At 46.7% G+C, this 27943-nt stretch overlaps 1 protein-coding gene across 1 annotated transcript in view; it reads left to right on the forward strand.

Annotated features, from left to right (window-relative positions):
• RYR3 (ryanodine receptor 3) overlaps positions 1 to 27943 on the forward strand; it is a 552083-nt gene that overhangs the window by 346991 nt on the left and 177149 nt on the right. Inside the window, exons 28-36 of the mRNA XM_036843923.1 lie at positions 5213 to 5421; positions 7059 to 7234; positions 8130 to 8166; positions 10013 to 10176; positions 12954 to 13119; positions 19071 to 19157; positions 19532 to 19758; positions 21611 to 22406; positions 25036 to 25236. Coding sequence (XP_036699818.1) covers positions 5213 to 5421; positions 7059 to 7234; positions 8130 to 8166; positions 10013 to 10176; positions 12954 to 13119; positions 19071 to 19157; positions 19532 to 19758; positions 21611 to 22406; positions 25036 to 25236 — 2063 coding nt within the window. The remainder of the gene's footprint in view (positions 1 to 5212; positions 5422 to 7058; positions 7235 to 8129; positions 8167 to 10012; positions 10177 to 12953; positions 13120 to 19070; positions 19158 to 19531; positions 19759 to 21610; positions 22407 to 25035; positions 25237 to 27943) is intronic.

The following is a 27943-nucleotide window of genomic DNA, read 5'->3' on the forward strand; positions in this document are numbered from 1 at the left end:
GCAGTGTCGCCGCCATCTGCGCACAGACACACTGGTACCCAAGCTTCCCCTGTCATTCTCTCCCCGGATGGGTGCTATGGCAGGGGAACGTGGCCTCTTGTTTCCTGTGTTTTCTACAAGGCTTGTGACCATCTCAGTGCTGTCCCCGAACACCATCTTTGTGAGTCTTAGAAAATTAAAATTAATGGGTAAAACATGAGCTGCTGGATTGAGACTCTCAGAAACAGCCCAGGAATGGTCTGGGCAGTCATTTAACCACCTCTCCCCAAGATCTGAGTCTTTCCATTACTGGGAGTGATTTGCTCTCATGTCTTTCTTCAGCTTGAAATGGACTAAAAATGGATCCATGGTTGGGATTGTGTAGATAATTGGTTTCTTTCCAAGCTCCTGAATTATAAAAAGATGACCTCCTGGCTGACTCTCCTCCTAGTCGCAAAGCCGTATGAGGCCTTGTGATTCAAAGTTTATCAGAACCTGGGGTCCTCTGGAGGATTTAAATGCGTGTGTTCTTGACATACCTTTCCTAGAACAGGAATTCTATGCACATCTAGGTTCCAAGTAAGGCCGTTTGCAAATTTTCTCCTCAAACCTCTTCAATGATGTCAGCATAATTACTTCTACTAGGCTGCAGGTAGGGACGGAGTATTGCTTTTCCCCTTTATTTTTCCGTTTTCTTACTTCTCCAGTCTCATTTGAAGCTAGGGATTAATTGAGTTGTGTGCAAAGTGCAAATCCTTGTGTGTGCACGACATTGTTCACAGTAATGCCAGGTGGCCTTACCAAGTGGATCTGTTTATCCAGATCAACTCCAGGGAGCCGTGTGGCCACTTGAAGAAAGCAGCCCTTCTCCTCCAAGGGGCCTGGAGTGCTTTGCGGTTGTAGGTCTCCAGCTGCCTGATCTAGAGGCAAACTAATCAACTACACGACACTTAGGAAAATCATCTGAAAAGTGAAGGAAGAGTTCATCACAAAGCCAGTCACTGGAGATAAGAATTAGAAAGCAGTCATCCGGACCTCAGTCCCCATTTCTTGCTCTGGACTGCTCTCGGGCAGCCTCGTTCACATGCTGGCTCCACATACTTACCAAGAGACAGAACTTGAGCAAGTTATCAACTTGCTAGGCCTCGGTTTCCTCATCTGTAAAATGGGCACAATAATGAGCTAAATCTGTAGAGCGCTGAGCCCAGGGCCTGACACCTAGAAAGTACTTGATAAATATTAGCTGGTAGGGTTTATCATCATTGTTCCCCCTTATCTGTCTATCAAGCAGAGTTATCAAGTTACATGAAGTTGTAACTCCTCAAGTAAAGAAGTTGTAGAAATGGAGCAGAGTCTCTCCACCAGGTGGAGGGAGCTGATTAAATGTATCCAGTTTTCAAGTATTCTTCCCCAGAAGAAAGTGCTGGTGCCTTATGAGGATGTAGCTTTGCTCTCGGTCCTTTCTGGAGTTTCTCTTTTCTGGCTCAAGCCTGGGATTTAGCTTCTCATCTGCTGTTGTACAGAGCTGTCCCCGCTGTGCCCACTTAGTCCCGAGGAGCTCCCTGACACTCCCTCCTGTTGCTTTGACATCCCCGACTTTTGTTTCAGAGTCTGTTTTCAGGCAGTGTTCAGCTCTCCCCCATAGAGATGGCTTCTGCCTCAGAGCGACAGTGCTCTGCTCTGTAATGCGTACAGCCCTCTGCCCTAGGACATAACTGCTGTTTAAATCTGGGGCATTCACCCCCTGTTACCTTCACCCCCTCTCTTGCACACTGACTGTCAGCTGGTCTGTGAGTCAGACGGTGTGGGATCTTTTCCCATTTTGTCACTTGCCCTTCTTAAAACCTTGGTCAAGTCTGTTAGCTCCTCAAACCTTCAAATTTATCTTCAGCAAAGTACTGTCCCCTCTGCTGATGGCTTAGGAACAATGAGGAGCCCAAGCTCCTTAGAAAAAAGGCCTCATGCAGATATGACCTTTCTTCCTTTCTGCATGCATCTTGCATCGTCAGGGGGTCTATAACTAGGAAGTCATTGATATGACCTGGGTTAGTCAGAAGTCCCCATTGTTTTTGAATCTGCTGCTTACTTATCCCATCATTCAAGTTATTGGAGAAGAAAGGGGAAGAGAGACTTTCTTTTTTTTTATTGATTTTATTGAAGTATAGTTGATTTACAATGTTGTGTTAATTTCTGCTGTACAGCAAAGCGATATATATATTCTTTTTCATATTCTTTTCCATTATGCTTTATCACAGGATATCAAATATAGTTCCCTCGATGTTTATCCATTCTATGTATAATGGTTTGCATCTGCTAATCCCAAACACCCAAATATCCCTCCCCCACCCCTACCCCTTGGCAACAACAAGTCTGTTCTCTCTGTCTGTGAGTCTGTTTCTGTTTCCTAAATAAGTTCATTTATGTTATATTTTAGATTCCACATATAAGTAATATCATATGCTATTTGTCTTTCTCTGTCTGACTTCACTCCCTATGATAATCTCTAGGTCCATCCGTTTTGCTGCAAATGGCATTATTTCATTCTTTTTTATGGCTGAGTAATATTCCATTGTATATATGTACCACATCTTCCTTATCCATTCATCTGTCGATGGACATTTAGGTTGCTTCCATGTGTTGGCTATTGTAAATAGTGCTGCTTTGAACACTGGGGTGCATGTATCCTTTTGAAGTATAGTTTTGTCTGGATATATGCCCAGGCATGGAATTGCTGGATCATATGGAGCTCTATTTTTAGTTTTTTGAGGAGCCTCCATACTGTTCTCCATAGTGGCTGCACCAACTTACATTCCCACCAGCAGTGTAGGAGGGTTGCCTTTTCTCCACATCCAAGAGAGACTTTCTTAAGATGTCCTAGCTCTGCTCACATCACGGATGGAACGCTTCAAAATCATGTCTCCAAGATAAAACTACTATAGTGGTACTTTTCCAGGTTGAAAACCAAAGTACTGTCTTGCAGGTGGGGATGTCTTACCACACAACATTCACTCTTGTGCGTTCCATTTGTCGTCCCCACTTCTGTAAGCTCCTGGTGATCAGGATGGTTTCTTTTCCTTCCCTCACGTCTTCTCATAGCATAGAACAGAGCCCGCTGGCCCAGTAGGGACCCAAAAGTTTTGCCAACAATCAGTTCTTATTCCATACTGGAATCAGATCTCCAAAGATTCCTCATTTATAAAAATCTCTGTCTCTAGAAGGGGATAGTTTCATCTATCCCAGTCTCGAATGCCATGCCAGAAACAAAGCAATGCTCAGGACGGTGCATGAATCTGTGCTTGTCTGATGGACCAGACCGTCTGCCTTACCGAGTGGTGGGACCACCAGCCCCCGGTGGTCCTGGGAGGAGGCTCTTTGTACAGACGTCACCGTCATTGCTAGGATTTCACTGGAGCTCTCTTACTCAGAAATAGTATTAAATAGTGTCCTAAATGAGTTCATAGTTTGTGAAAGCAACCAGCTCAGCTTGGGAGGGATTTATCTTTCACTTACGAGACTTATTTACATAGAAACTTTGTGGCTTAGATAATAGTATATAAGCACTGGTTTTAGGAGGAGTGCATTTTGGCCTTGGTCTCTATGAGCGACTTACTGTTGAACATAAATTCTCCCAAAATAGACCTTTAAATGTCCCCTTAGATAAGCACCGCCATCCTAGGAGTGACACGGTTTTCCTCGTAGGGACTCCAAGCCCTGCTTCAGCCACCAGCCTCCGAGCCCTTCCTCCTTTTCTGAGCTCTCCTGGCAGCCTCAGCTGCCCTCCGGCTGCCTGCCGCCCATCTTCCCAGATCTGGGATAATGAGTGCTTTCCCAGTTCTGCTGATTTGTTGGTCCACAATTATGATTCATAAATAGCCTACAAACAAGAACACCAAATAATCTGAACTTCTGCCTTGGGTCTGTTCTGCATGGCAGTGTTATAATATGATGAGGATACAGAAGAGAGCTTGGAGAGGCAGTCACTGTAAGAGTGAACAGAGTTTTCTGTGTCTCCTGCTTGAAAATCTCGCTCTCCTGCTTAGGAGGGGACTACAGCAGAAGGCTGTGAGGGTGGGGTTTGTAAACTGTATTTTGTAAACAAGCGGAGTCATTGTGTTAGCATCCAAAACTTCTTAGGCGCGTACTCTCAAAATGACATGAACCGTTAGACCTCTCATTTCACTGGAGAAGATGCTCAGACCTAGAAAAGTTGGGCAGTTTACACCAAGTCATTCTTTAGGCATTGTTTTGTGTGGGGGCAGTATTTAAAATTACGCAGGGCCTAAGATATGGAAGCAAGCTAAGTGCCCATCAACAGATGGATGGATAAAGATGATGTGGTATGTGTCTATACACACACACACACACACGTACATACAATGGAATATTATTTAGCCATAAAAAAGAATAAAAATCTGCCATTTGCAACACCATGGGTGGATCCAGAGAGTATTATGCTTACGGGAATAAGTCAGACAGAGAAAGACAAATACTCCATGTTATCACTTATATGTGAAATCTAAAAAATAAAACTAATTGAAGGTATATAACATACAGAAAAAGACTCATAGATATTGAGAACAAACTAGTGATAACCAATAGGGAGAAGGAAGTGGGAAGGGGCAAGTTAGGGGTATGGGATTAAGAGACACAAACTACTGTGTATCAAAGAGATAAGCAACGAGGATATATTATTGTACAGCACAGGGAAATATAGCCATTGTTTTGTAATAACTTTAAATGGAGTACAATCTATTAAAATATTGAATCACTATGTTGTACACCTGAAACTAATATATTGTAAATCAACTGTACCTCAAAAAAAAAACAAAAACATCTCCAGAGATAAATAAAATGAAATAAAATTACCCAGGGCCTAAAATCAATTTTAGTTAAGGCATAGATAAAGAATTTCACTTTTTCTCTTATTGGTTTTACTTTTCCAGCTGATATTTATTTATGTCTTAAGAAGAATCTTACCTAGATGATTGTTTTTTTTTCAACAAATCATTTTGAACCAGACTCACTTTTCTTTCCCATATACCAAGGGCAGCCGTAAACTCCATGTGACCTCCTGTTGTTGAGTTTATGTGCCAGGAAGAAAGAAAAGGACGCTGTCCCATCTTTCTGTCTTTCCTGCTGAGACTCAAAGCTGTGAAGGAAGCAAAGGTTCCGCTTCCTCCCAGCTTCCCAGGACAGTCCTGAGGGCTGACCGGGCTCTCTCACCATTCTGCAGGCTTTGTGCCCATATGCTCTCTGGGCCTGTCTCAGATCGGCCGCATGAATCTCGGGATGGACGCCAGCACCTTCAAGTTTTATACCATGTGCGGCCTCCAAGAGGGCTTTGAGCCTTTTGCTGTCAACATGAACCGCGACGTGGCCGTGTGGTTCAGCAAGCGCCTCCCAACATTTGTCAACGTGCCCAAGGATCATCCACAGATAGAGGTAACGCTGCACGTTGCGGGGACCCTGGCAGGCCGGGGGGGACCAAGGCCCTGAACTCCCGCTGGTGCTCCTGTCACCAGGTGGTGCTTGCCTAAGTCCACGCCCTGGCTGCGCCTACCCCGGTCACCTCCTCGCTGGCCCTCAGAGCCGTCGTTGCAGGTGCCTTAGTTGGGGCAGCTGAGTGGCATCTTACAAGTGGTAAGCACCTTGCAGATCCATCCCCAAACCTCTGGGCCACAATGTTTTCTCCAGACGTGCCTATACCGGTATTATAGCAATACAGTATCCAGAGACCTTAAATGTTGTTTTCCTAGAAAAGTTCAGTACCTGCGCTCAGGATGATGTGTTCCAAACCTGGTTCTCCTCTGCTCATAACTCGATGTCTTTTAGGCTTTGTTTAATTCCTGCAGAACCCTCTCCAGGTTTTTAAGTGGAGGTGTAGTAGTTGATTACGATACTCCCACCTTGTCGGGGGAGCAGAGAGGCAGAGAAGCCGAAGACTGTAAGCAGCCTGATTCGGATTCTGGTTCCACATCTGCTTGCCTCTGTATCACCCAGCCCCACCATGGTTTTTTCATGGCATAGGGGTGGGATGGGGGCCGATGGGATGTCAGACAAGTCAGCTCCACTGAAGCGTTAGATTCAATGGCTTGATTCCCCCAGACTGTTAAGTCCCCTTCACTCACTGCCCACTTTGAATTCAGCAAGTATCCACTCTTCACCCTCCGCTTTTCCCCACACTCTTAAATAGTAGAGACTTTAATTTCTCTGATTCCTACCTGGCCATTACTTTAGAAAGCTGGCTCATAAACTTTTTGGAGGTCGTGAACCCCTTTGGCCAACTGATAGAATCTAGAGAACCTCCACTTAGAAAAATATACAAACCACACAAAAATATGCAAGTGTACTCATGGACCGCAGGATAGGAACTGTTCTCTAGAACGCAGGGAGAAATGCTCAGATTGTAACAAAATTATTATTGTAAGTCTGTTTACTTTCTCTGCTCCTCCCTCCCACCTCCCCTCACCCCCCCGGCCACACATACACACTTCAAAAATCCAGTTTTGATCTTTCCTCCAGTGCACCCCCTGCAGTGCTTGTGCCCTGGAGCTGGGAATTTCCTCAGTATGTAGAGGAGTCTCCAGGAGCTTCTGCGCTCAGGCTGTAACTGTGGTAAAGGTGGGAAAGGCACTGGGTGGAAGACAGTGCCCCCCAAGGAAACTCTGATGTCTCTTCTTGAGCTTTGGGCTTTCTGCTGCCTTCTCCCTTAGATGTTCTCATGCCCACTGACAGGGGAAACCTCTGGAAAGATTTTCTCCTTCAGCCACTTGTCACCTTCCTAAAAGGTCAGCATCAGCGAATACAACACTGCATTACCCCCCTGCCTGGCATCCTTGACCTTGCAGAAAACCCAGTGAGCATTTTCAGATCCCTAATTTAGATCCCTCATTTCCCCAGCCAGAGGCAGATCTGTGATATTTTATAGGGCACGGTCCACGTAAGGATGAGTGTAATGGTTCATTATCACTCATAACAACCTTTGTAGTTCACATGAAGCCTTGACGTAAGTAGTCAGTGAGGGGAGGAGGGGTGGGTCAGAGTCAGGCTGTGTCAGGTGAGGACCACGGCATTTCCAGGTCGTGAGGATCGATGGCACCGTGGACAGCCCTCCGTGCCTCAAGGTGATCCACAAGACGTTCGGCACACAGAACAGCGGTGCCAGCATGATCTACTGCCGCCTGAGCGTGCCGGTCGAGTGCCACTCCTCCTTCAGTCACAGCCCGTGTCTGGACAGTGACGCTTTCCAGAAAAGGTGAGGGAGGAGCCTCCAGCTCTCAGAGGTGCTCAGCGTGTCTGTTGCAAAGTCGGCTTTCTGTCTGTCTCCTGCTCACTCTACCTCGGCACAACTATAGAGCCCTGTGAGGAGGGTTCCCTCTGCTTTCAGTCAGGAAGAAATGAGGATGGGTGTGCACACGAGTGCATGCCCGTGCACATGTGTGTGTGTGCAGTGTATAATCAGGGGACCAATCAAGCTTAACTGGGTCACATCCAGTGAACAAGTTTCTGCTCTTCCCAAGTTGTCTGAGTCCCTAGCCTCCTTGCAACCTATAATTCGTATGCTTTTGGAGTAAAAAGAATGTAAGTGCATGAGAGGGTTCAATTGTTGTTGCCTTTGTGTGAAATTAGAAGCTTCTGTAGGCAAATACCGCCTTCTTTGCATAACTATGGCCAGTGTCCAACCCAGTAGCTGTGTGACTCATGAGTAATGTGACTTCCTCCTTCCTGATAAGGAATATATTCCTTGCTATCTTTCTTCCCTTTAATGTCTATTTTTTATTCTTGATGTATATCTGGTCCGGGTTTCCTCTAGAGTTTTACTATCTACCAAGCTTTAAACAAGCAAAGCTGCTTAAGAGAACAGGATAATGTATTCCAAGGTATCCCTGCCTACATTATTAGCGTCTCCCAACCTCCCCCTAGCTCTAACTTACACCTGGGCTGAGAGACAAGAGTTGGGAGTCACAGCCCTGCCTGGTGGTATCAGGTTGCAAATGAACAAGTCCCAGGACCAGTCAGGCTCACTCATGTATAGGAAAGAGCCAGCTTCTTAAACCTGCCTTCGTCATTAAAGGTAGATCAGTTGCCTGTCAGACTTGTGGGCTTCTCTATAGACCTGAAGAACTAAAACATGGATTTCTTCCCCCCAGGAAACAGATGCAAGAAATACTCTCTCATACAACAACAGTAAGTAAATGTGCTCAATTATGGTTTTAATTATTTGATTCTTTGCTGTGCCTGGTAATATGCCCCCTACAGCAAAGGTCTGTCTAGAGATCCTCTTTAATTGCCAATTACTCTGTCTTTTAATATCCTTCTTGATGCTTCCAGAACATATCTATGGCATTTCTCAAGTGGGGGAAAGAAAAACAGTTATTCAGTGCAAAACAGAACTCTACCTGGAGCATCTAATTGGGCATCATTGTGTGATTGGTGCCTATTTGCCACCAGGGACTCAGCACTGCCTTTCTGATTGAAATGAACATCAGTTGGGGGAGAAAGGGGGGGACTCTTAATGTAATCCTTTTGTTTGCTCTTTTATGTAAACTGCTATGAATCAATTCTCCCGTCTCTCTGAGCAGTGCCAGGAATAATGTTGAAAGCAGTCAAATGAGAAAAAGGAGCAGGGAGCTAGCCCAGAAGATGGAGGCTGCCTTTGGTTCTTTTTCTTCAGGCCAGACAGTGGTCAGAAAGCAGTGCTTCTGAATTTCTTTCTTTCTCTCATCCTTCTTTAGCACCTGACCAAAAAACACACACACACACAAATTGCTTTGGAAGAAATGCGTGTCACCCCTTCTATAACGTTATCCTGCAACCCCACGTTCGTAGGTTAACTATCAAGAGTATGATTCTTGCAGCGGCATGTCACACACTTACTATGTGCAGGGCACTACACGGAGCACGTTGTATCACCTTCCCTCTTAAGTTCCACTGCAACCCCAGGAGATGAACAATATCATGCGCTCTGAGGCACAGAGAGGACAAGTGACTTGTCCAAGGTCACATGATTCATAGCTGCCAGTGCCAAGATGCCAGCACAGGTGTGTCTGGCTGACCCTTTTCCAATCAAAAAGTAGGACAGACTGCACATAAAAGGACTTCATTTGCACTACTGATACTATGTATAAAATAGATAACTAATGAGAACCTACTGTATAGCTCAGGGAACTCTACTCAGGGAACTCAGTGCTCTGTGGTGACCTAAATGGGAAGGAAATCCAAAAAAGAGGGGATATATGTATATGTATGGCTGGTTCACTTTGCTGTACGGTAGAAACTAACACAATATTGTAAAGCAACTGTACTCCAGTAAAAATTTAAAAAAAAAAATAGAAGCAAAATAGAAAAAAAGAATAAATGTGCTCAGTTTCATAAAGAAAATGATGAAGCAGTCACTTACCTCAGTGCTTTAGTAGTTATGATAACACAGTGATACAATTCACAAGTTGTTACAATGCCCACCAAGAATGGCTGTAATTTTTCAGCCCTGCCTGTCATTGAGTCTGATGACCACACAAAGCACATTTGGCCACATTGTGGGCTTTTTCTTTTGTAGCATCTTTTTCAAGACTTAAAAAAACTTAGACTTCCTGCAGAATTGCAAAGTGTAGCCTGAGTTCTCTAACCCCTGGCCCGCAGGGCAATTTCATCGCTCTTCTCTCTGAGGGTAAAGATGTGCCTGGCTCTCCCTAACAGCCCTGGTACCCAGAAGTGGGTTAGGGTTCTGTGCTGACCATTCTGAGTGGCTGCCCCTGGTCTCGGCAGCAGCATCTTCTGGGCAGAGGGTGGTATATTAGATGCCTGATGTTTTTAGGCTAAAGCACAACAGAAAAGGAGAAAATAAGGAAGCCAGATTCTCTCATCAACTCTTCCCCCAGTCCAGAGTGTAGTGCAGTACACCCCCAGAACAGTGTGTGCTTTTTAAGAAAAGGGAATCAAGGGGGCTGCTTCATAATTTCTGCCTCTTGAGCCCGCTCCCCGCAACAGGGGCGGGGCGGGGGGTCACTCACGCCCCCCTGTGGTCTCTCCCCAGCAGTGCTACTACGCAATTCGCATCTTTGCTGGACAGGACCCCTCCTGCGTCTGGGTCGGATGGGTGACTCCCGACTATCATTTGTACAGTGAAAAGTTTGACTTGAATAAAAACTGTACCGTGACTGTTACTCTGGGGGACGAAAGAGGCCGGGTCCACGAAAGGTAAGAGGACTCCTGAGGGACAGGTTGGCCCTCCCCCAGGGCCTCCCCCCCTTTTTCCCTTCCCCCTCACACCCCAAAGAAGGAAACATCAGCCTCTATTACAAAGGGAAAACGAAGCACAGGCTTAAAATCCTTAAGTAAATGGGGTGGGTCGGGGGGGGAGGACTATGGTGGGAGAAGTGTTATTAGCCAAAATAAAGGGCAATTTCATCACGTGTATAAAACATGACCCAGGGATGGGAGATACAGATGGACAGTCGGGAAGCCTGGGCTTCCTCTCAGACTCCGTGATTTCTAGACAAGCCCCAATTTCTACAACATCAGAACAAGACAGAGAAAAATCCCTGGGTGCTTGAGGGAAGCCAGTTGCAGAAAATAAGAAGATGTACCACATCACACAGCAACTGATCAACTCAGAACTTCTCATCCCAAAAGTCTGTAGTGGCTGAAAGCATAAAGAACATAAAAGAGACATGGCAAATTTATAAATAATAACCACTGAATAGAAATTAGGGATCTTCAAGGAAAATATGTTTTAGGCACACCCATACCCTCCCACAGGTCCGTTGGTACTACCACCAAGGAAGGATCTTTAGCCAGTGATGCCCCAGAAATGAACCAGCAGACCATGCCTTATTTCCACCTAAGTGAGATTTACTAGAGTCCTTGCCCAGATGGCAGGCTTGTATAGAAATGTAATAAGTTGTTTCTCATGACAACTCTATCCCTACAAAGTCAGGAATGTTTTGCAGTCAGTACTCTTCAGATACTACTTGCTCATCAAAGGCCAGTGGCCAGAGGTCAGGCGCAATTGCTGTTTTCTGGGGGGACCATTGTTGGTGGGTGGTTAAGAGTACAGACTTTGGAAGCAAACTGCCTGCGCTTTAAACTGGGTTCCAGTACGTACTAGAGGTGTGACTTTGGACCTGTTACTTAACCTCCCTGGATCTAAATTTCCTTATTTACAAAATGAGAATAATAGTTCTAATCTCACAGAGTGTTATGAGGATTAAGTGAGATGATACATAGATAAGAGCCTACAGCAGTGCCTCAACTCAAGTACTCAATAAACAGCCGTCTTATTACCATCACTGAATGTCCATCGTGTTATGAGGCCCAGAGTAGATGCTATAACCAGATGCAACATGTGGTTTGGTTAAAAGGAAAGTATGTGAAAGCAGTTGACCACTCCAGACTTTGCTCTTCAGCCAAAAGAACAAAAAGCACACAGTCTCACCCCAGTTGGGTCTGTTGCTCCAGTTTGCTCGCTCTGCCATGCCAGACTGATTATTTTTATTTATCTGAGCCTCGGTGACCACATTCATGGTGAAAATTAACTGACACATCGGCACCTAGCGTAAGACCCAGTAGATAGTAGGTGCTCAGTAACTCTTGGTTCTTTGTCTTGTGTAATAAGAAGTAAACACAGGATCGATTTTCGGATGTGTTCAGGCATTTCAAACTTAGACCCTTTGAAATATGACCAAAGTGTGGCACTTCACACTCTTGCGGCTTCTGTACCTTATTAAATGAATTCTGTAGTCATTAGTGTACTTCGTACTTGAATCACTGAAAAGAAGTAATGACATCGCCACAGTTTAACCTTAATGGAAATCTAGCAATGGCTATAACTCTTTGGAAGGAGCAGTTTGCACTGGCGCTGCCTGAGGGCATTCACTCTGAGAAACCAGCCTGACTGGTGCCGCGCGGAGGAGAGTCGAGGGGAGGAGGTGAAGGAATGCTTACACACGGGATTTCTAGTTGTCTGGGAAAGTGATGGACTTCTAGAACCGGAGAAAACCTGGGAGAATTCTAATCAAACTTTTGGCTTTCCAAGGCCAGATCAGATTGACCTTAGGAAGTTTAAAGGGGCTGCTCTAGCATCCCGTATAGAGTCACTCTCTCCTTTAGCCTGAGACAAATCGCTTGGTGTTACTTTAAGCAACCGGGTCCCTCAGATGAGCCACACCAGGACTGGGCTTAGGAGGAGACATACCAGCTGCCTCTTGCCCGCAGCCATCGTGAGGGGCTCTGGGGATCCACACACCACTTCTCCAAAGCCCACCGAGGGTTTGAAATCTTACCATTAAAAACCCAGGCTTTGGAGTTTAAAGGCTTTGTGGTTATTATAGTTGGCTTTTAAAGCTAAATGCCTATGGTGGAGTTTTCTTTCTGGGGGGTGGTAGCCAGCTAGCTGAGAAAGGGACCCAGGTTGGTAGGTGGTGAAGAGTGCAGGGGGCAGGGCTCCAGGGAGTTGGGAGTGGGGGGTAGTACAGATCAGGAGGTGGGAGGCCATCAGAGACTAACTTTATCTACTTTGCAAATCTTCCTGGGGCCCAGGCCTGCCATCCTAGGGAACGTGGGCCTGAGTTCTCAAGTGTCAAACGGCCTTTTGCCCTGGCACTGAAATGGAACTCAGGACACAGAGTTTTCGTTCCTGCCTCTTATACCAAATTCCTCTCTAAGTCCACCTGTGGTAGTCATCCTCTCTGCACCTTTATCTCCCACTTCTAAGGTGGGAATACTACCGTTCCCATTATCTGTTTCAGAAACATGAATTGACGATGAGCCAGGAAGCAAGTTGCCTGAACACTCTGCTGTTTGAAGCAGATAGAGGTGCTACATTCCTAAACTGAGTGAATTCATTTAAGAAAAAAAATTATTCGCAGCTGATTGGAAAGCTTCATTGGAAGCTTTGGGGGGCATTTCAATCCTGAGTCTTGATTCCAAACTGCCCCAGTCCAGATTCTGTGCCTTTTCCTCTCTCTGGCTCCTAGTGTGAAGCGCAGCAACTGCTACATGGTCTGGGGTGGGGACATCGTGGCCACGTCCCAAAGAGCAAGTCGCAGCAACGTGGACCTAGAGATCGGCTGCCTTGTGGATCTGGCAATGGGCATGTTGTCCTTCTCGGCCAACGGGAGGGAACTCGGCACCTGCTACCAGGTAGGGGCGGCTCCTGGGGCCGTGACAGCAGCATCTCCAGCCTGGTGCTCAGGGCACGGCTCCTCAGTCTTCTCCATAGGTGGCGTCCCCACCACAGCACATGGAGTTGATGTACCCATGTGGTCCAGTGCCATCTAGGGAGACAAACAAGAGTAAAGTGACTTCCTTTTGTTCAGAGAGGGAAAGATCTCATTTATTGGTTGATCAGAAATGCTGGTCATCCTTCTAGAAGATAAGAAGGCTTTTCCTTGGTGATGGGCTCTAAAAGGTTATTCGTTGGTTCCATCAGTATTTCTTGTGCAACTTTCATGTTACCTACACTATATGAGATGCAAAGTTTAAAAGGTCAACAGAGATACTCCTCTCTTTAAGAAACTTCTGTGCTCAAAATATAGACCTGTAAAAACTGATTTGCCAGGGAGTATTCCCTTTGCAATAAAAGGTTATTCTCATTCACTATGGCTTCTTTACAGGGTGCTTTAAAATACATTTACATAAATAATTTATTTTCCTCTTTCATTGACTGTGAACTTCGACAGAACTACTTGGGGAAGCCATTAATTATACCCACGTAGGTTTACCCGTCATTAACCACAAGAAGCCTAATCTCCTTTAAGCTTCATCTTTGATGGCCAAGTAAGCTTGGGAAATGCCACAAATTATATCCTCCTTTGGAAGTTTCGCAGTGAGTGTTAGTACAGGAAAAGTTTAAGAAATGCTTCAGAAAGAAACCTAGCCAAGCATTTCTCATATTATTTAACCAAGAAGAGCTTTTTTTTTTTTTTAACAATTAGTAATATTCTATAAGCCTAGAGTTCTACAGAGCATACTATGAGACAGGCTAAGTTAGGAAGTCAAATTTCTATATTAAACCTTCTTGACACTCCAAGGGTAGAATGGAGAGCCTCATGTACGTGTGGATAGAGTGTTATCCGAGTTCAGAGAAGGAAGAGGCTGATTCCATTGAGAGTGATCAAGAGGAGGTTTATTATAGAGAAATCTTGATTTTGAAGCAAAGAATTCTTCCAGGTGGAGAGAGAAGAGTGTACTAGATTGAAAGAATGGCACAGAAGCGTAATGGAGATGGGTGCATAGTGTATGTCTGAGGAACGATGGACAGAATAGAATGGGTTATGGTTCATAGTAACAAATTTGGAAAGGTAGGGAGGTATTAGGAAGAAATGTGGAGCTCCTGAAGAGTTCTGACCAGGACAATGGCAGGCAGTGTCCAGGGAAGCTTAGCCAACTACAGCGGATTAAAAGCCTCCGGCTCCTGTGTAAATGGCTAAAACCCCAGATTCCAGAATCAGCCCCAGGTTACAGCCTCTAGGCTGAAAAGTCCCTTGGCAGCAAGTGTCTGAAATGTTAGGTGACCAAAATCAGATGGGCAGGGCCCTTCCTGGGGGCCAGGGACGGCCTGCTGGTGTGGCGGTCCTCTCCAGGACCTCCTGCAGTGGGTAGCCCCCTGCACACCTCCTCTTCCTCCTGGGAAGAAGTGGAATCATCACTACCACCCAGCAGCTGGGACCCCACCAGCCGCTCCCAGAAAGAGGCCTCTGCAAAACCAGGCTTTGAAGCAGAAAGTAAGGTATTCTTCCGGTACTTTCTCATGATTCCACGTTCCCCTCCCCACCAGTACTGAGAGGAGGCTTATATACATTACTGCCGTCCTTCAGAATCCATTAGCTTTTTCCCATTAACTTTTGAAATGAGTTTGACTGAAGGGTCCTCCCTGAGCTACAGAGAGCTCCAAAGCATCTAATCACTCTTAAGGTCCCTAAATAAATAGCCCATGGCATTTGCAGCAGCAGGGACTTGCCTGCTTCAGGAAAGAGCCCATGATGGTGAGAAGATGTTACAGCAAAGAGGAGAACACATTTGTATCCCATCTTTCACAGTAGTTCCTGGATGACACTGGGCTGGTCCGCTGTCTGAGCTGCATGTTGGCACCTGCACCCCAGGATGCCTGGCGTGACTCCATGCGTATAAATCCCGATGGCTCTGCTCAGGGGTCCAAACCCACTCCCACCCTGAGGTGGGGATGGGGAGGAGGTCAGGACTCTGACCAGGGACCCTCGGGGGGCTCATCCCCACCCAGCCCCCTGCTCATTCCCGTGAGACAGTAACGTGTCCAGCCATGCGTCTGGGCTCCCAGCAGTGGGATAATTGTTATTCTGCAGCTGTAGCCATTTTCATTTTTCAATTATCTCAAGAGGAGCAGGGCAGCAATATTTATATACTGGCTTTCCATTCAGAGAGGACCAGTAAGCAAAATAATGAGTGGAGGATTCTCTCAAACAATGTTTCTAGACCTCCCCGTTAAATACTGCTGCGCAATTTGAAAAGCTTTTTCTGTCTCACTTAATGTAATCATGGGAGAAATGAGAAATAAAATGTGTGTTCAAGAGATACTCCTCAGTTACTGCCACTCCAGCCACACTGCTCTGAGAGCAGAGCCAGACGTCAGATTCAGGTTTACGAGAGGGGTTACCATTCAGTTCAGGCTAGTTCCTATGCCCTGACCTTCACACGTGATTAGAAGTAGAATGTCTGTCATTGCAAAGACAAAACATAGCAGCCAGTGATAAAAGGCACCTTAAACACAAAGGGAAGAAAGTCCATGGCACTTCGTGGCAGCCTCAAATCTGGGCTCACTGCTTATTCCATTAGAATGCAGCCTCCCCTTCCAGAATGTAAGCTCCTTGAGGGGACAGGCCATCTCTCAGGTTCACTGCTGCATCCCCTAACGCATGAGACGGTACCTGGTACCTAGTGAGTGCTTGCTAAGTATTTATTATCAAACTGACCAACTCGGCTGGGAAGCCGCTGGTTTTTTTAATTGCTGCCTGAAAAGTTACCACAAAATTAGCAGCTTAAAAGAGCATCCACTTATCATTTCATAGTTCTGTAGATTTGACTGGGCTCTCTGCCCAGGTTCTCACAAGGCCCCAAATCAAGGTGTCGGCTGGAATGAGCTAGCTCTGTCCTGAGGCTCTGGGTAGAATCCCCTGCGAGCTCATTCACGGTGTCGGCAGGATCCAGTTGTGGTTGTAGGCTGAGGTTCCAAAGTCCCCATTTTCTTGCTGGCCAACCCCTCTCTGCTTCCAGAGGTGCCCACATTCCCTCTCACGTGGCCCCTCCCATCTTCAAAGCCAACAAGGGCACATCTGGTTCTTCTCGTGCTTCAAGACCCTCTCTGATTTTCTCTTCTGCCCCCAGCAGGAGAAAACACCTGCTTTTTTTTAAGGGCTCGTGCAATCGGATTAGGCCCACAAGGATATTCTGTCTCTCTTAAGGCCAGCTGGTCAGTAGCCTTACTAACATCTGCAGAAACCCTTTTGCCCTGTGACATACACGATCAGGGGACTAACCCCAGGGGTCAGGAGGGCCGTCTAGTATTCCACTTACCACACCACCAGTTGCAGTTTCTCTCCTTAGGCACACCCATCAGGAGCGCGCCCTTGTGTGTTCTTGTTATTTTAGTGATTGGAGAGACGTTTCCGTTGTTCATCGTGGTGGGAGTGTACTCTGCACGGTAGAAATAAACCCATCCCAGGGCACCCATCCTAGATGCTTTCAAGGACCTCCTCTCTGCAAGCAGGTTTGAGGAGGGCCCTGGCATTTGACTGGGTAGTTTATGAAGTTTGCAGGGACCATTCCTGAGGGACCTAAAAACGTACCACCCTCTTCAGCCTATCGTTCCCTATACTGGTACAATTTAGCTCAGCAAAGAAAACCTCTGGCTGAGTGCGTTTCTCTCTCTCTTCACCTGGCTGGTCCAGGTGAAGTTTTCTCAGCTGCCAGACCTCTGCTTGCTTCAAGTTGCCATGACTTGAGGGACACACATTGTTCTAGATGTTATTGGGTATTTGAGAAATCTGGCGCCAGACCAGAGATGACTCTTGCCTTGTGGCCAAAGTCACACAGCATCAAATCAGAATTTCCCATATGTGTCTCTCACCCATAAACCCAGATCCTGGCACAAAGAAGGTATGTGATAGGCACTAAATAATTGTTGAATGTCCTTACCAAAGCTTATTTCAGACATAGCCTAGGCAGTTCTAGCAGCCCCCTCCCTACCCATTGGTTTTACTGGCATCATCCCTTCATATCATCCATGGGTACCTGAAGCATCAGGTAAAAGCAAACGTTTTATCTGAAACGTAAGCCCACTACAGTGTGCTCAAATGACATGTGCTGGGTGCGCGCCTGGGGTCTAACCAGTCTGGCCTCCTCATCGTGAGCAGATGATAGCACTGGACCAGACAGTCTTTTAAGTCACTTCCAGCCATAAAGATGTGTGTTTATAATTCTTATGTCTGAATGCATTGAGGAAGTTCATTATTTACAAGAAGCCCATAACCAATATCCTGGCAGAAAGGAAAACTGCTCTATTCATTTTCTATTGCCTGATAACAAATTACCACAAACTCAGTGACTTAAAGGCATTCATTTATTGTCCCACAGTGTCCGTGGGTCAGGAGTCAGGGCACAGCTTAGCTGGGTCCTCTGGGCAGCGTCACACAAGGCTGCAGTCAAGGTGTCAGCTGGGCTGCATTCTTTTCTGGAGCTCGGGGTCCCTTTCTGAGCTCACATGGTTGTTGGCAGAATTCATTTGCTTACATTTGTAGAACTAGGGCTCCATTTCTTGCTGGCTGAAGCCAGGGGCCAACCACTCTCAGCCCCATGAGACCCCCTGGAACTCCTGTCACATGGCCCTCTGACAACATGGCAGTTTACTTCTCCGAGGCTCTCTGGACCATCTTCCTCTCCCATCTGCTGAGATGGAGTCTTCTACAGTGTAACCCAATCAGGGGCATGACAGTTGCTTTTGCCATATTCTGTTTGCTGGAAACAAGGCACAGGTTCTAGGAGAGGGGATTGTACAAGGGGGTGACTCATTGAGGGGCACTTTTAGGGTATGTTCCCAATACCCAGCAGCCCCTAATGTGACAGGTCGGGAGAGTCGCAAGGTTTGCTTAAAGGCAAAGGACTTTAGTTGGTGGAATTAAAGTTCCATTTCTTCTTCCGTGGTCCTCCGAGTCTGATCAAAAGCCCGACTTCAAAGTGAGCAAGGGATAAGTGGAGCCCCAGATGTCATAAATAAATAAATCCACATGCCTCATCTCAGTGGCAGCTAAAAGGCAGTTGGTGAATCCTGCACCATCTAATGTAAGAACTAAAATCATGGAGAGTGAGGAAGGGGTGGAGAGAAGTCCAGAGGAACCAAGTGAGAGGGAGCGGTTTTGAGGGAGGAGAGAGTCTCCAGGTGCAGCCTCTTCATGTAATTCCAGGGAAGCGCCGCGTGGTCCCTGCCTGCAAAGCGGGCTCTCGAGTGGGGCCTCTTTTCCCTTCAGGGACATTTGGCAACTCTGGAGACATTTATCAGTAGGGCTGAGGTTGCGACGCTCTGCTGTAGGTCTCCCGGCTTTGCCTGACTGACACCCATGTGCCTTGAGAAAGAATACTGAAGCCACCGCACCACCCTCCCTTGTCACCTTCCAGGGCGGGAGTGATGGATGGTGGTCCTCGCTGTGGACCTTGGGTGGGGGGGGGTCTCCGTGCTCTGTGAAGAGCAGCACCTCAGCTTGTTCTGTGACCAGAGCAGGCACTGCCTTCGGTGGCCGGTGGGTTGCTCCCACCTGCGACTGTCCTCCTGAGCACTGCAGAAAGCTGCTGGCTTCGGTTACCCGAGAGAGGAACTGAAGGGACGTGAGATCGTTCAGCCCCGCGTGGAGAGAGGAAGGGCGTGTGGAAGGTGGGAGCAGTGACAGTAGCTACGCTTAGGCACCGGGTCTCTGGGAATTTCTGAGCAGTGCCAATGAGCAGCCAGTTAACTGCCCTCTTTCAGCTCGAGCTAGAGTGAGGGTGTTGACTGAAACACCCATGACTTAGCCCCCCCTATGATTTTATAATTCTGGGCAAACGTCTGGATTTGTTTTGGTTTCCAGGTGGAGCCCAATACCAAAGTGTTTCCAGCGGTCTTCCTGCAGCCTACCAGCACCTCTTTGTTTCAGTTTGAACTTGGGAAGCTGAAGGTATTTATCTGTCCCCTCATCTAACGCCTGTGACGTGAGGGGCCTGCTGACCATTAGGGGGAGAAGCTCAGGCCTGAGAAGCCGGGAGTCTGTCACCTCTTGCTTGTCATATGCCTCCCAAACTAACAGGTTCCCATTTTCCCCTTCTCCCACTTCTGTTGAGTACCGAAAGAATTAACGAATGTTCACGTAACCCATTATGTCAGGTCTTCACTGATGCTTGCGAAGCCCTCATTGGTCCCGGGATGCATTTGTCTCTTTGTAACGTATGCTCATCCTTTTGGTTATCATGGGCCGGGTGCATTGTCCAGCCACTGAGCATCTCTGCGTTGCACGTGTGTTCTCCTCCCTGATGCCTTTCTGCCTTGCCCCAGAACGCCATGCCCCTGTCGGCGGCCATATTTAAGAGTGAAGAGAAAAACCCCGTCCCGCAGTGCCCACCACGGCTGGACGTCCAAAGCATCCAGCCCGTCCTCTGGAGCCGCATGCCCAGCAGCTTCCTGAAGGTGGAGACGGAGCGGGTGAGCGAGCGCCATGGCTGGGTGGTGCAGTGCCTGGAGCCCCTACAGATGATGGCGCTCTACATCCCCGAGGAGAACAGGTAGCGGAGGGGCCCAAAGAGGGAGGGCCGGGCCCGGGAGGCAGGGAAGCAGGTACCCAGCAAGCCCAGAAGCCAAGGAGGAGCATCCTTATTGGCAAAGGGCCCAAGATGACTGCTGACTGCCCCGAAGCCTCGGTTTCTCTTCTTTCCCTTCCCCACTTTGATTATTCACTCAGACACAGCATGGTATTCACAGTGATGTGCCTGCCATGGGGCTTTCACTGTAGCTCCGAGTACCTGCACTCAGGGACGTTTCCATGCGTTTAATTAAAAACCCTAGCATGGCTCAGAAATATATGTTACTGATGGCAAGAAGGGGAAGAATGAGGCATGCCTAGCTTGCTTGGAGAACCAAGAATCAGGCTCCTGGTCCCCACTCTTTAAGAGGTGCTCCTGGATTATGGGCTAGGTTCAATTCCAGCACCGTCACTTTCTGGCTGCATGGCCTTGAGTGAGTTACTCATGCACTCCAGGCCTCGGTCTTCTCATCAGTACAGTGAGATCAATGCCCACCCAAAGGATTGCTGAGAGAGAAAAAATGAAATTGTGTAGGGAAAATCTAGTTCAGTTTCTGTACATAGAAAAAATTAAGTAAGTTCTATTTTTATGGATGTTATTACCCCTTGATCTCTTGGACTGAAAAAATAAAGCAATAGAGGATGGAGGTATTTGACACCTGCATAGCTCACATTTAGGTATTCCACTGGGTCATGGGCAGCAGAAGGACAGGCTAGTGTAGGGAAGGAGCAGAAAAGACCAGGAGACCAGCCAGGTAAGCCAATTGCAAAGTGTCCTCAGATTCTCAGTGAGGACCAAGACAAAGTGGAAGAATCTAAGCAGAGATCAAAGCCCCGGGCCCCCACACACAAGGGAATAATACACAGCAGATAGATCTCTACAGTCAGGATGGAGAAAGTGCACTGGCTACCTGACTACGCCAACTCATCACAGGCTGGAAGGCGTTTCCTCTCTGGACAAGAGCGCGGGTGTGTGTTTGTTTTCAGGAAAAGGATAGCCCCATGGCTGATGGTAAACTGGAGATTACATAGATGAGGCAGATGGTAAATTGATGGGAGGGCTTTAGCTACGTCTTCTGAGGGGTTCTTACATCAGGAAACAGAGGATCCCCTTGAGCCTACAAATAAGAGGACCAAGTCACCTGTCACATACCTGAATGTTTTCAGTTCTGAGTTGGGTTTTTCCCTAATAATGGGGACTTTGATGTTTGGTAAGCCAGTGTCTTTTTTTTTTTTTTAATCTTAATTTTTATTTATTTTTGGCTGCGTTGGGTCTTCGTTGCTGCGCGCAGGCTTTCTCTAGTTGCGGCGAGCAGGGACTGCTCTTCGTTGTGGTGCGTGGGCTTCTCATTGTGGTGGCTTCTCTTTGTTGCAGAGCACGGGCTCTAGGCACATGGGCTTCAGTAGTTGCAGCACGTGGGCTTCAGTAGTTGTGGCTCGCAGGCTCTAGAGTGCAGGCTCAGTAGTTGTGGCACACGGGCTTAGTTGCTCCATGGCACGTGGGATCTTCCCGGACCAGGGCTTGAACCCGTGTTCCCTGCATTGACAGGCGGATTCTTAACCACTGCACCACCAGGGAAGTCCCAAGCTAGTGTCTTTTAAGTCTTACAGACTTTTGAGACCCTCATAGTTAGAAATGGTGGGTTATCAGGAGTTGGGATATGGACCAGAACTGGGAGACGAATGATAACCTGTAAGAGACTCCTCCAGGCTTCTACCCACTCTGCCTTCCTTGGCTCGGGTGAGATCCGTGGGGATTCCGAGGGTAAGCGCTTCGCTGAATTCTGGCACAGTTTTCTCCCTGTGGAGTGGTTGATTGCTTGTCTCCTCCTCAGGTGTGTGGACATCCTGGAGCTCTGCGAGCAGGAGGACCTCATGTGGTTCCATTACCACACGCTGAGACTCTACAGCGCCTTGTGCGCCCTGGGAAACAGCCGCGTGGCTTATGCCCTGTGCAGCCACGTGGACCTCTCCCAGCTCTTCTACGCCATTGACAACAAGTACCTCCCCGGCTTCCTGCGCTCCGGCTTCTACGACCTGCTCATCAGCATCCACCTGGCCAGCGCTAAGGAGAGGAAGCTGATGATGAAGAATGAGTACATCATCCCCATCACCAGCAGCACCAGGAAAATCCACCTGTACCCGGACGAGTCCAAGAGGCATGGGCTCCCTGGGGTGGGCCCGAGAACGTGCCTCAAGCCAGGGTTCAGGTTCTCCCCCTCCTGCTTCGTCATGACCAGCGAGGAACACCAGAAGCAGAGCCCCGAGATTCCCTTGGAGCTTCTCAAGACGAAGGCGCTGAGCATGCTGACGGAGGCAGTGCAGTGCAGTGGGGCTCACATCCGGGACCCCGTCGGGGGGTCCGTGGAGTTCCAGTTTGTGCCTGTGCTGAAACTCATCGGAACCCTGCTGGTCATGGGGGTGTTTGACGATGACGATGTTCGGCAGATCCTCCTTCTCATCGACCCCTCCGTGTTTGGGGAGCACAGTGGGGGCACGCAGGGCGGAGCAGAGAAGGAGGAGGTGACCCAGGTGGAGGAGAAGGCTGTGGAGGCTGGGGAAAAGGCCGGCAAGGAGGCTCCCGGCAGAGGCTTGTTGCAGACCCGGTTACCGGAGTCCGTCAAGCTGCAGGTAACGGGACAGCCAGCATCCTGCCCTTGGAAAGAGCTGGGGAGGGAGACAGTGCAGCCTGGTGGTGACGCCAGGACTGTGGGCACTGGCCTGAATGTGGAGTGTAGCAGAGATGCTCAGGGAGAGCGCCCACTGGTCCTGCTTGTTCCTGAGCTGGAGGGTACTCCCTAAGTCTCCCCAAACCAAAACGAAAATACCAGCCCTCGTCAGTAAAGCGTGTGCTTTAGAACTGTTTTTCTGGTCCCGGTGACGGATTTTCCCTGATCTTCTCTCCTACCCTTCGGGACTAAAACGCTCATTTGTGACATCTTGTCTGGAGACAGGGAGGAGCCTTTGGCCGTGGAGTTGACCAAAGGAACTGGCTTGTAGGATGACCACACTCATCACCGGCTCTCATTTGTTGCCGTGCTCCGATCACAAGCCTGACGTGAACCTGTTACACTGGCACTCAAAGAAAGTGCCATCTGAGCTAGGAGCCCTGCTCACTTAGAGCTGCCCCCTTGCGCAGCTTAGTCTTACCAGACGTAAGCTAGCATCAGTGATGCACTGAAAGAGGATGGTGACTTTTGTCTTCTCAGCACTGAGAAGAGAGAAATGAAAACAAATAGAGGAGAAATTAACACAACACTGTAAATCAACTATACTTCAATAAATTTTCTAAAAAGTAAAAAAAGAGAAAAGAAAAGAAATAGAGGAGAGCAGTTTATCTTAGTGGAGTGACCCTGGTTCAGGCATCCCTGGATTTCAATTCCTGCTCCTCAGCCACTTCCTGGCTAAATAAATTTGCGAAGTCAGTAGCCCATCACTCTTGGCTTTATGATTTGTAAAATGTGGATGATGATATAGTAAAACATAATATTAAAATGTGTTTTTAAAAAATATAATTGGAAACATATTTTAGCGTAAAATATATTATAAAAAATAATCTGCAGTCGAAGCTCTCTTATCCAATATGATGGGATTGGTAGGTGGTCATTTCATCAAAACATTGAATATAGAGGAGAAGCATAACAAATTTTACATATGTACCTTAAATATTTTATTAAAACATAGAAATGTGCTATTCTGATGGAGGGCCAAGACCTCTTCTTTTATTTATTTAATTAATTAATTTTTTTTTAAAAAGATGTTACCTCAAGACAAATGAAAATGCAAACAAAAATTACCAAAACCTATGGGATGCAGCAAAAATAGAAGAGGGAAGTGCATTGCAGTAAATGTTTACATTAAAAAAAGGAGGAAGATCTCAAATAATCTAACTTTATAACCTCAAGGAGCTAGAAAAAGAACAAACCAAGCCCAAATTCAGCAGAAGGAAGGAAATAAATATTAGAGCAGAAATAAATGAGGTAGAAAGCAGAAAAACAATAGGAAAATGTCAAAACTAAGAGTTGGCTTGTTTTATTGTAACTTTTCTTAACTCTAAAATTAAGAAAATAAGTGTGCCTGCAGTAACCAGTTTAATTGAAGCAGGCATCTGTATCCCCATGATCTGGGGCAAGACCTCTTCTTTAATGTGAGTCCCTGACTGGCACATAGCGTCCTCTCTTTTCCATGGGTGACACCTGTCATGCACCATCTACGATTACCGCTTTGGGGTCTTTAAGGCAGGCTGCAGATTTAGAGGTAATTGAAAGCAACCTGAGTGCAAAATGCTTCTAGGTTTTTATGATTTCCCCCAACTTTTTATAGTTGTCTAACTCACACTCAATTTTAGCATTTAAAAAAAAAAAAACTCGCCTTTCACAGATGTTCCCTAGTCATTCAACTTAGTTTTCCTATTTCATTCACCCACATGACTTTAAATGTTGTAATTAGAATCACAAGTAGGACGATCGTAAGCTCTGGGTCCCAGTTTACCTGGCGGGAGCAGAGGTGTGCAGATGTGCAGAGACTGTCCTGCTAGGTGACAGCACCCCACCACCCGGGGCCTTGTCTGTGCCCAGACACACTGGAGAGTGTTCTTTAGTCACGTGTGATGGGTTAAGTGGAGGTGGGTAAATAGAACTTCTGCTTTAGTAAAAATATGAGGAACACACATAAAGTATGGCAAGTGCCTGGCACAGTGTCTGGCAAATAGCTAGTGCTCAATAAGGTATGGCTATTTTTTTCTTATTAGTATAAATTCTAATGGTGATAAGATTAGTTATAACAACTGATCATAGAAAAACAGTGCCGATAAACAAAAACAATGAAAGATGGGGAGGGAAGCAGAAGTCTCGCTTTCCCATCATCCAGAACCAGAAGATGTCAGGAAGGAGACCCAGTGCTCATATGTACCATTCAGTGGTGGTTTCTGTACTGAGCTTAGAGCCCTGGGAAAACGCTCTCCTACATGCTGTTCTCTGTCTCCACAGGCAGACATGCTCTGTGTTTAATGAGCTCATTTTCCTGTTGTTCTCCTGGCTCAGCAGTAAAGAGCTGGGCTCTGGGTTCAAGTACTAATCCAGAGTCATCCAGTAATGGCCAACTTGGATTCCAGTAGTAGCTCTATGATTACTGTGTGACACTGGGCAAGTTCCTTAAATTGCCTAAGTCTCAGTGTTACCATCTGTAGAATGGGGATGATAGCTGCTTCACCAATGCACATGACGTATTATTATATTCACGTGTGTGTACACTTTTGCAGATGTGTGAGCTCCTCAGCTATCTCTGTGACTGGGAGCTGCAGCACCGGGTGGAGGCCATCGTGGCCTTTGGCGACATTTATGTCTCCAAGCTCCAGGCAAATCAGAAGTTCCGCTACAACGAACTCATGCAGGCCCTGAACATGTCTGCGGCCCTGACTGCTCGGAAAACCAGGGAGTTCCGCTCACCCCCGCAGGAGCAGGTGAGAAGCCCCTCCCGAGCCTCCATCCCATTCCTAGGGAAGAGCTTGAACCTGACGAAGCAGGGTACACAAAGCCTTCATGGGAGGTTGAAAGACCCCGGCCAGCGCCAGGAGACAGGCTAGTCCTGTGCTGAGACAACTGGGAAGCCTCTGCCAGCTGTCTTGGGTGGAAAGATAACCTTCCAAAACCACACACAGAGCCAGGCTTCCTCCTTTCCTTCGCTCACTCATGCCACCACTCCTGTCTCTGTTAGGATCCAGCTTCTACCCCTCAGAAGCATTTCTGTCCAGTCCTTCCAGAAGTCACTACTCTCCATCAGAGATCAACAGAATGTGGTCCGCATTTCCTGACTCGTGAGGGCGGGTGCACAGTCTTCCTTGACCGAGACCCTCTGGAATCCCCCCCACCCCAGCCCCAGGAAACCTGGAGGGCAGGACATGGATGAGGGAGTCCTCTCCTGGGATGTGTTGTCTCCATTCTTTGCGGTACCCCACCTCGTAGTCAGCCTCACCCGGGTTGAAAGGCTGCTTTGAAAAGAATGAAAATCCTGGTGAGAATCTTGCAGATGAGGGAGGGACAGCTTGTAAAATAATAGTCTCCATTCGTTGCCGCTGCTCGGCTGATCACATATATCCTGCAGGCCATTTGTCACAGCTCCGTCAGTTTCAAAAGAGAAGATAGATCTTCCAGTGAAGACATTCATTTTTTGTCGTCGAAACCAAATCTTTGGATCTTATATATATTTAATAAGCAGTCTATCCATAAATTGTTGTCGATATAATTACCACCATTTTGTAACGATGGCGAGGCCACCACAGCATGGTCCAATTACGTTCCTAAAACCTATTTTATAGGCTATAGATACTTATATTGGCTTAAAAATGAACCACCTATCTTGGCTCTTTAAGATGCCTTTGAATGATACTGGCCTTGATAAAGAGCAGACAGAGCTTCACATCTCTTTGCTAGAGGCAAAATGCCAAGGCCCTGTGGATTGGTGGGAACAGGTACTTTGCACTGTGCTGAGGAAAATGCAGTGAGTGTGAATTATTCTTGAAGGCTTTACAGATGTTGTCAGGCTGCTTTTAGACTGGCAACAGGTGCGAACATTCCCTGTTTCACTGGGCAGATGCTGACTTGTATTTGTGAAAAACGGGGAGGTGGATGAAGTGGTGATTAAAACACTGCTGTTGGCTTCCGAGCCTGGCTCCCATTGCGCCCCCACCATCACTCACTGGGTAGTCTTGGACGCATTACTTCTCTTTGTCTCTCAGTTTCTTCGGGCTGCAAAGTGTGGGTAATGTTTGTGAGAATCCTATGAGATCATTCATTTAGATTGCTTAGCAGGAAATCTGTCAGGTAGGAAACATTCTGTAAGTACTACAAGCTGTCATTAGTTTTAGTGTCAGAGGTATTTGCATTTGCCTCATGCCATGTTCTATGCCCTTCTGTCAGTGAGCCAGTGAGTTTACGCATGTTTTCTGGCATCTCCTTAAGCCAGCCGGGACTGGGTTGTCCATCTGACACCGTCATCCCCATAGACACAGCTCGTGATCCTGGATCCTAGAAGGGCCCTGCTGGCTGCACCGTCTTCTTGCCCCATTCTGCCTCCTTACCTTCTCTTCTGTCATCTTTGGGACCTAACCATCACTTCCTTCTTTAGCCTTCTAGACAATCCTCTGAACAGTCATTTCAGACCCATTTCAGAAGTCTGTATCTCAAGAACTTGAGCAGACCTCAGAATCCCTGGAAGGCTGAATAAAACACAGATTGCTGGTCCCACCTCTAGGGTTTCTAATTCAGTAGGTCTAAGGTAAGGCCTGAGAATTTGCATGTTTAGCAAGTTTCCAGGCTATCCTGATGCTGCTGGCCTAGAAATGAAATAAAATCAGGGACCCTGTTACCAAATTCAGCTGTCCCATCTGCCACCCCTCCCAGAGTATTCATTTCTAGAAGGAACCTACCCATAGAACTTTCTAAGTAATTAAGAATTTAATATTGATAAAGGATATGGAGGATTTCAATTTCAGGGCAGAGGAATGCAAAATCACTTGGAAAATAGGATACATAGGAATTAGAATTTTAAAACAGTGATATGATTACCTCATTCTTCTGTAACCTGTGAGGATAAAATAGAGGTTTTCAGCCCTATATCCATACACTATTCAGAGAGATGAAAAAACATACTTGGGGGATGTAACTAAGTACAAAAGTAGGTAAAGCAAAGATTAGTCCAGTGATTGTTGGCAAATTAGCCAAGCACAGTTTGCAAGCCTTTCACTTTGAAAAGGACTTTCTTTAAAGGGTATGACCTAGCAGAAAATTCAGTTCACTCCCCTTTTGGTTATGCCCTGAGGGCTGATGGGCCACTTGCTTCCTACGTGTTCCAACAAAAGAAAGATCATTCAGTAAGAAATTGACTTTCAGATTCTTGAAATCAGACCTTCAGATCTGATTTTTATTTAATAAACAACACATCCATATATGTTGCTGATATAATTAGCATAATTTAACATTGTGGAACAACCACAAAAATTACTTTTCAAACCTGTTTTATCAATATTATTTTATTACAAACAATACCTTACCTTCTGCCAAAAACTTGTTTGCAGTAGAAGCTTTGAAAAAGGATCTTCCTAACAATATTAAATAAGGTTCATGGTTTAATAAAGGAGACTGTGAATTTTTTTCACCTAGATATCCTAA

The sequence above is a fragment of the Balaenoptera musculus genome, chromosome 2 (assembly GCF_009873245.2).
Source record: "Balaenoptera musculus isolate JJ_BM4_2016_0621 chromosome 2, mBalMus1.pri.v3, whole genome shotgun sequence".
NCBI lineage: Eukaryota > Metazoa > Chordata > Mammalia > Artiodactyla > Balaenopteridae > Balaenoptera > Balaenoptera musculus.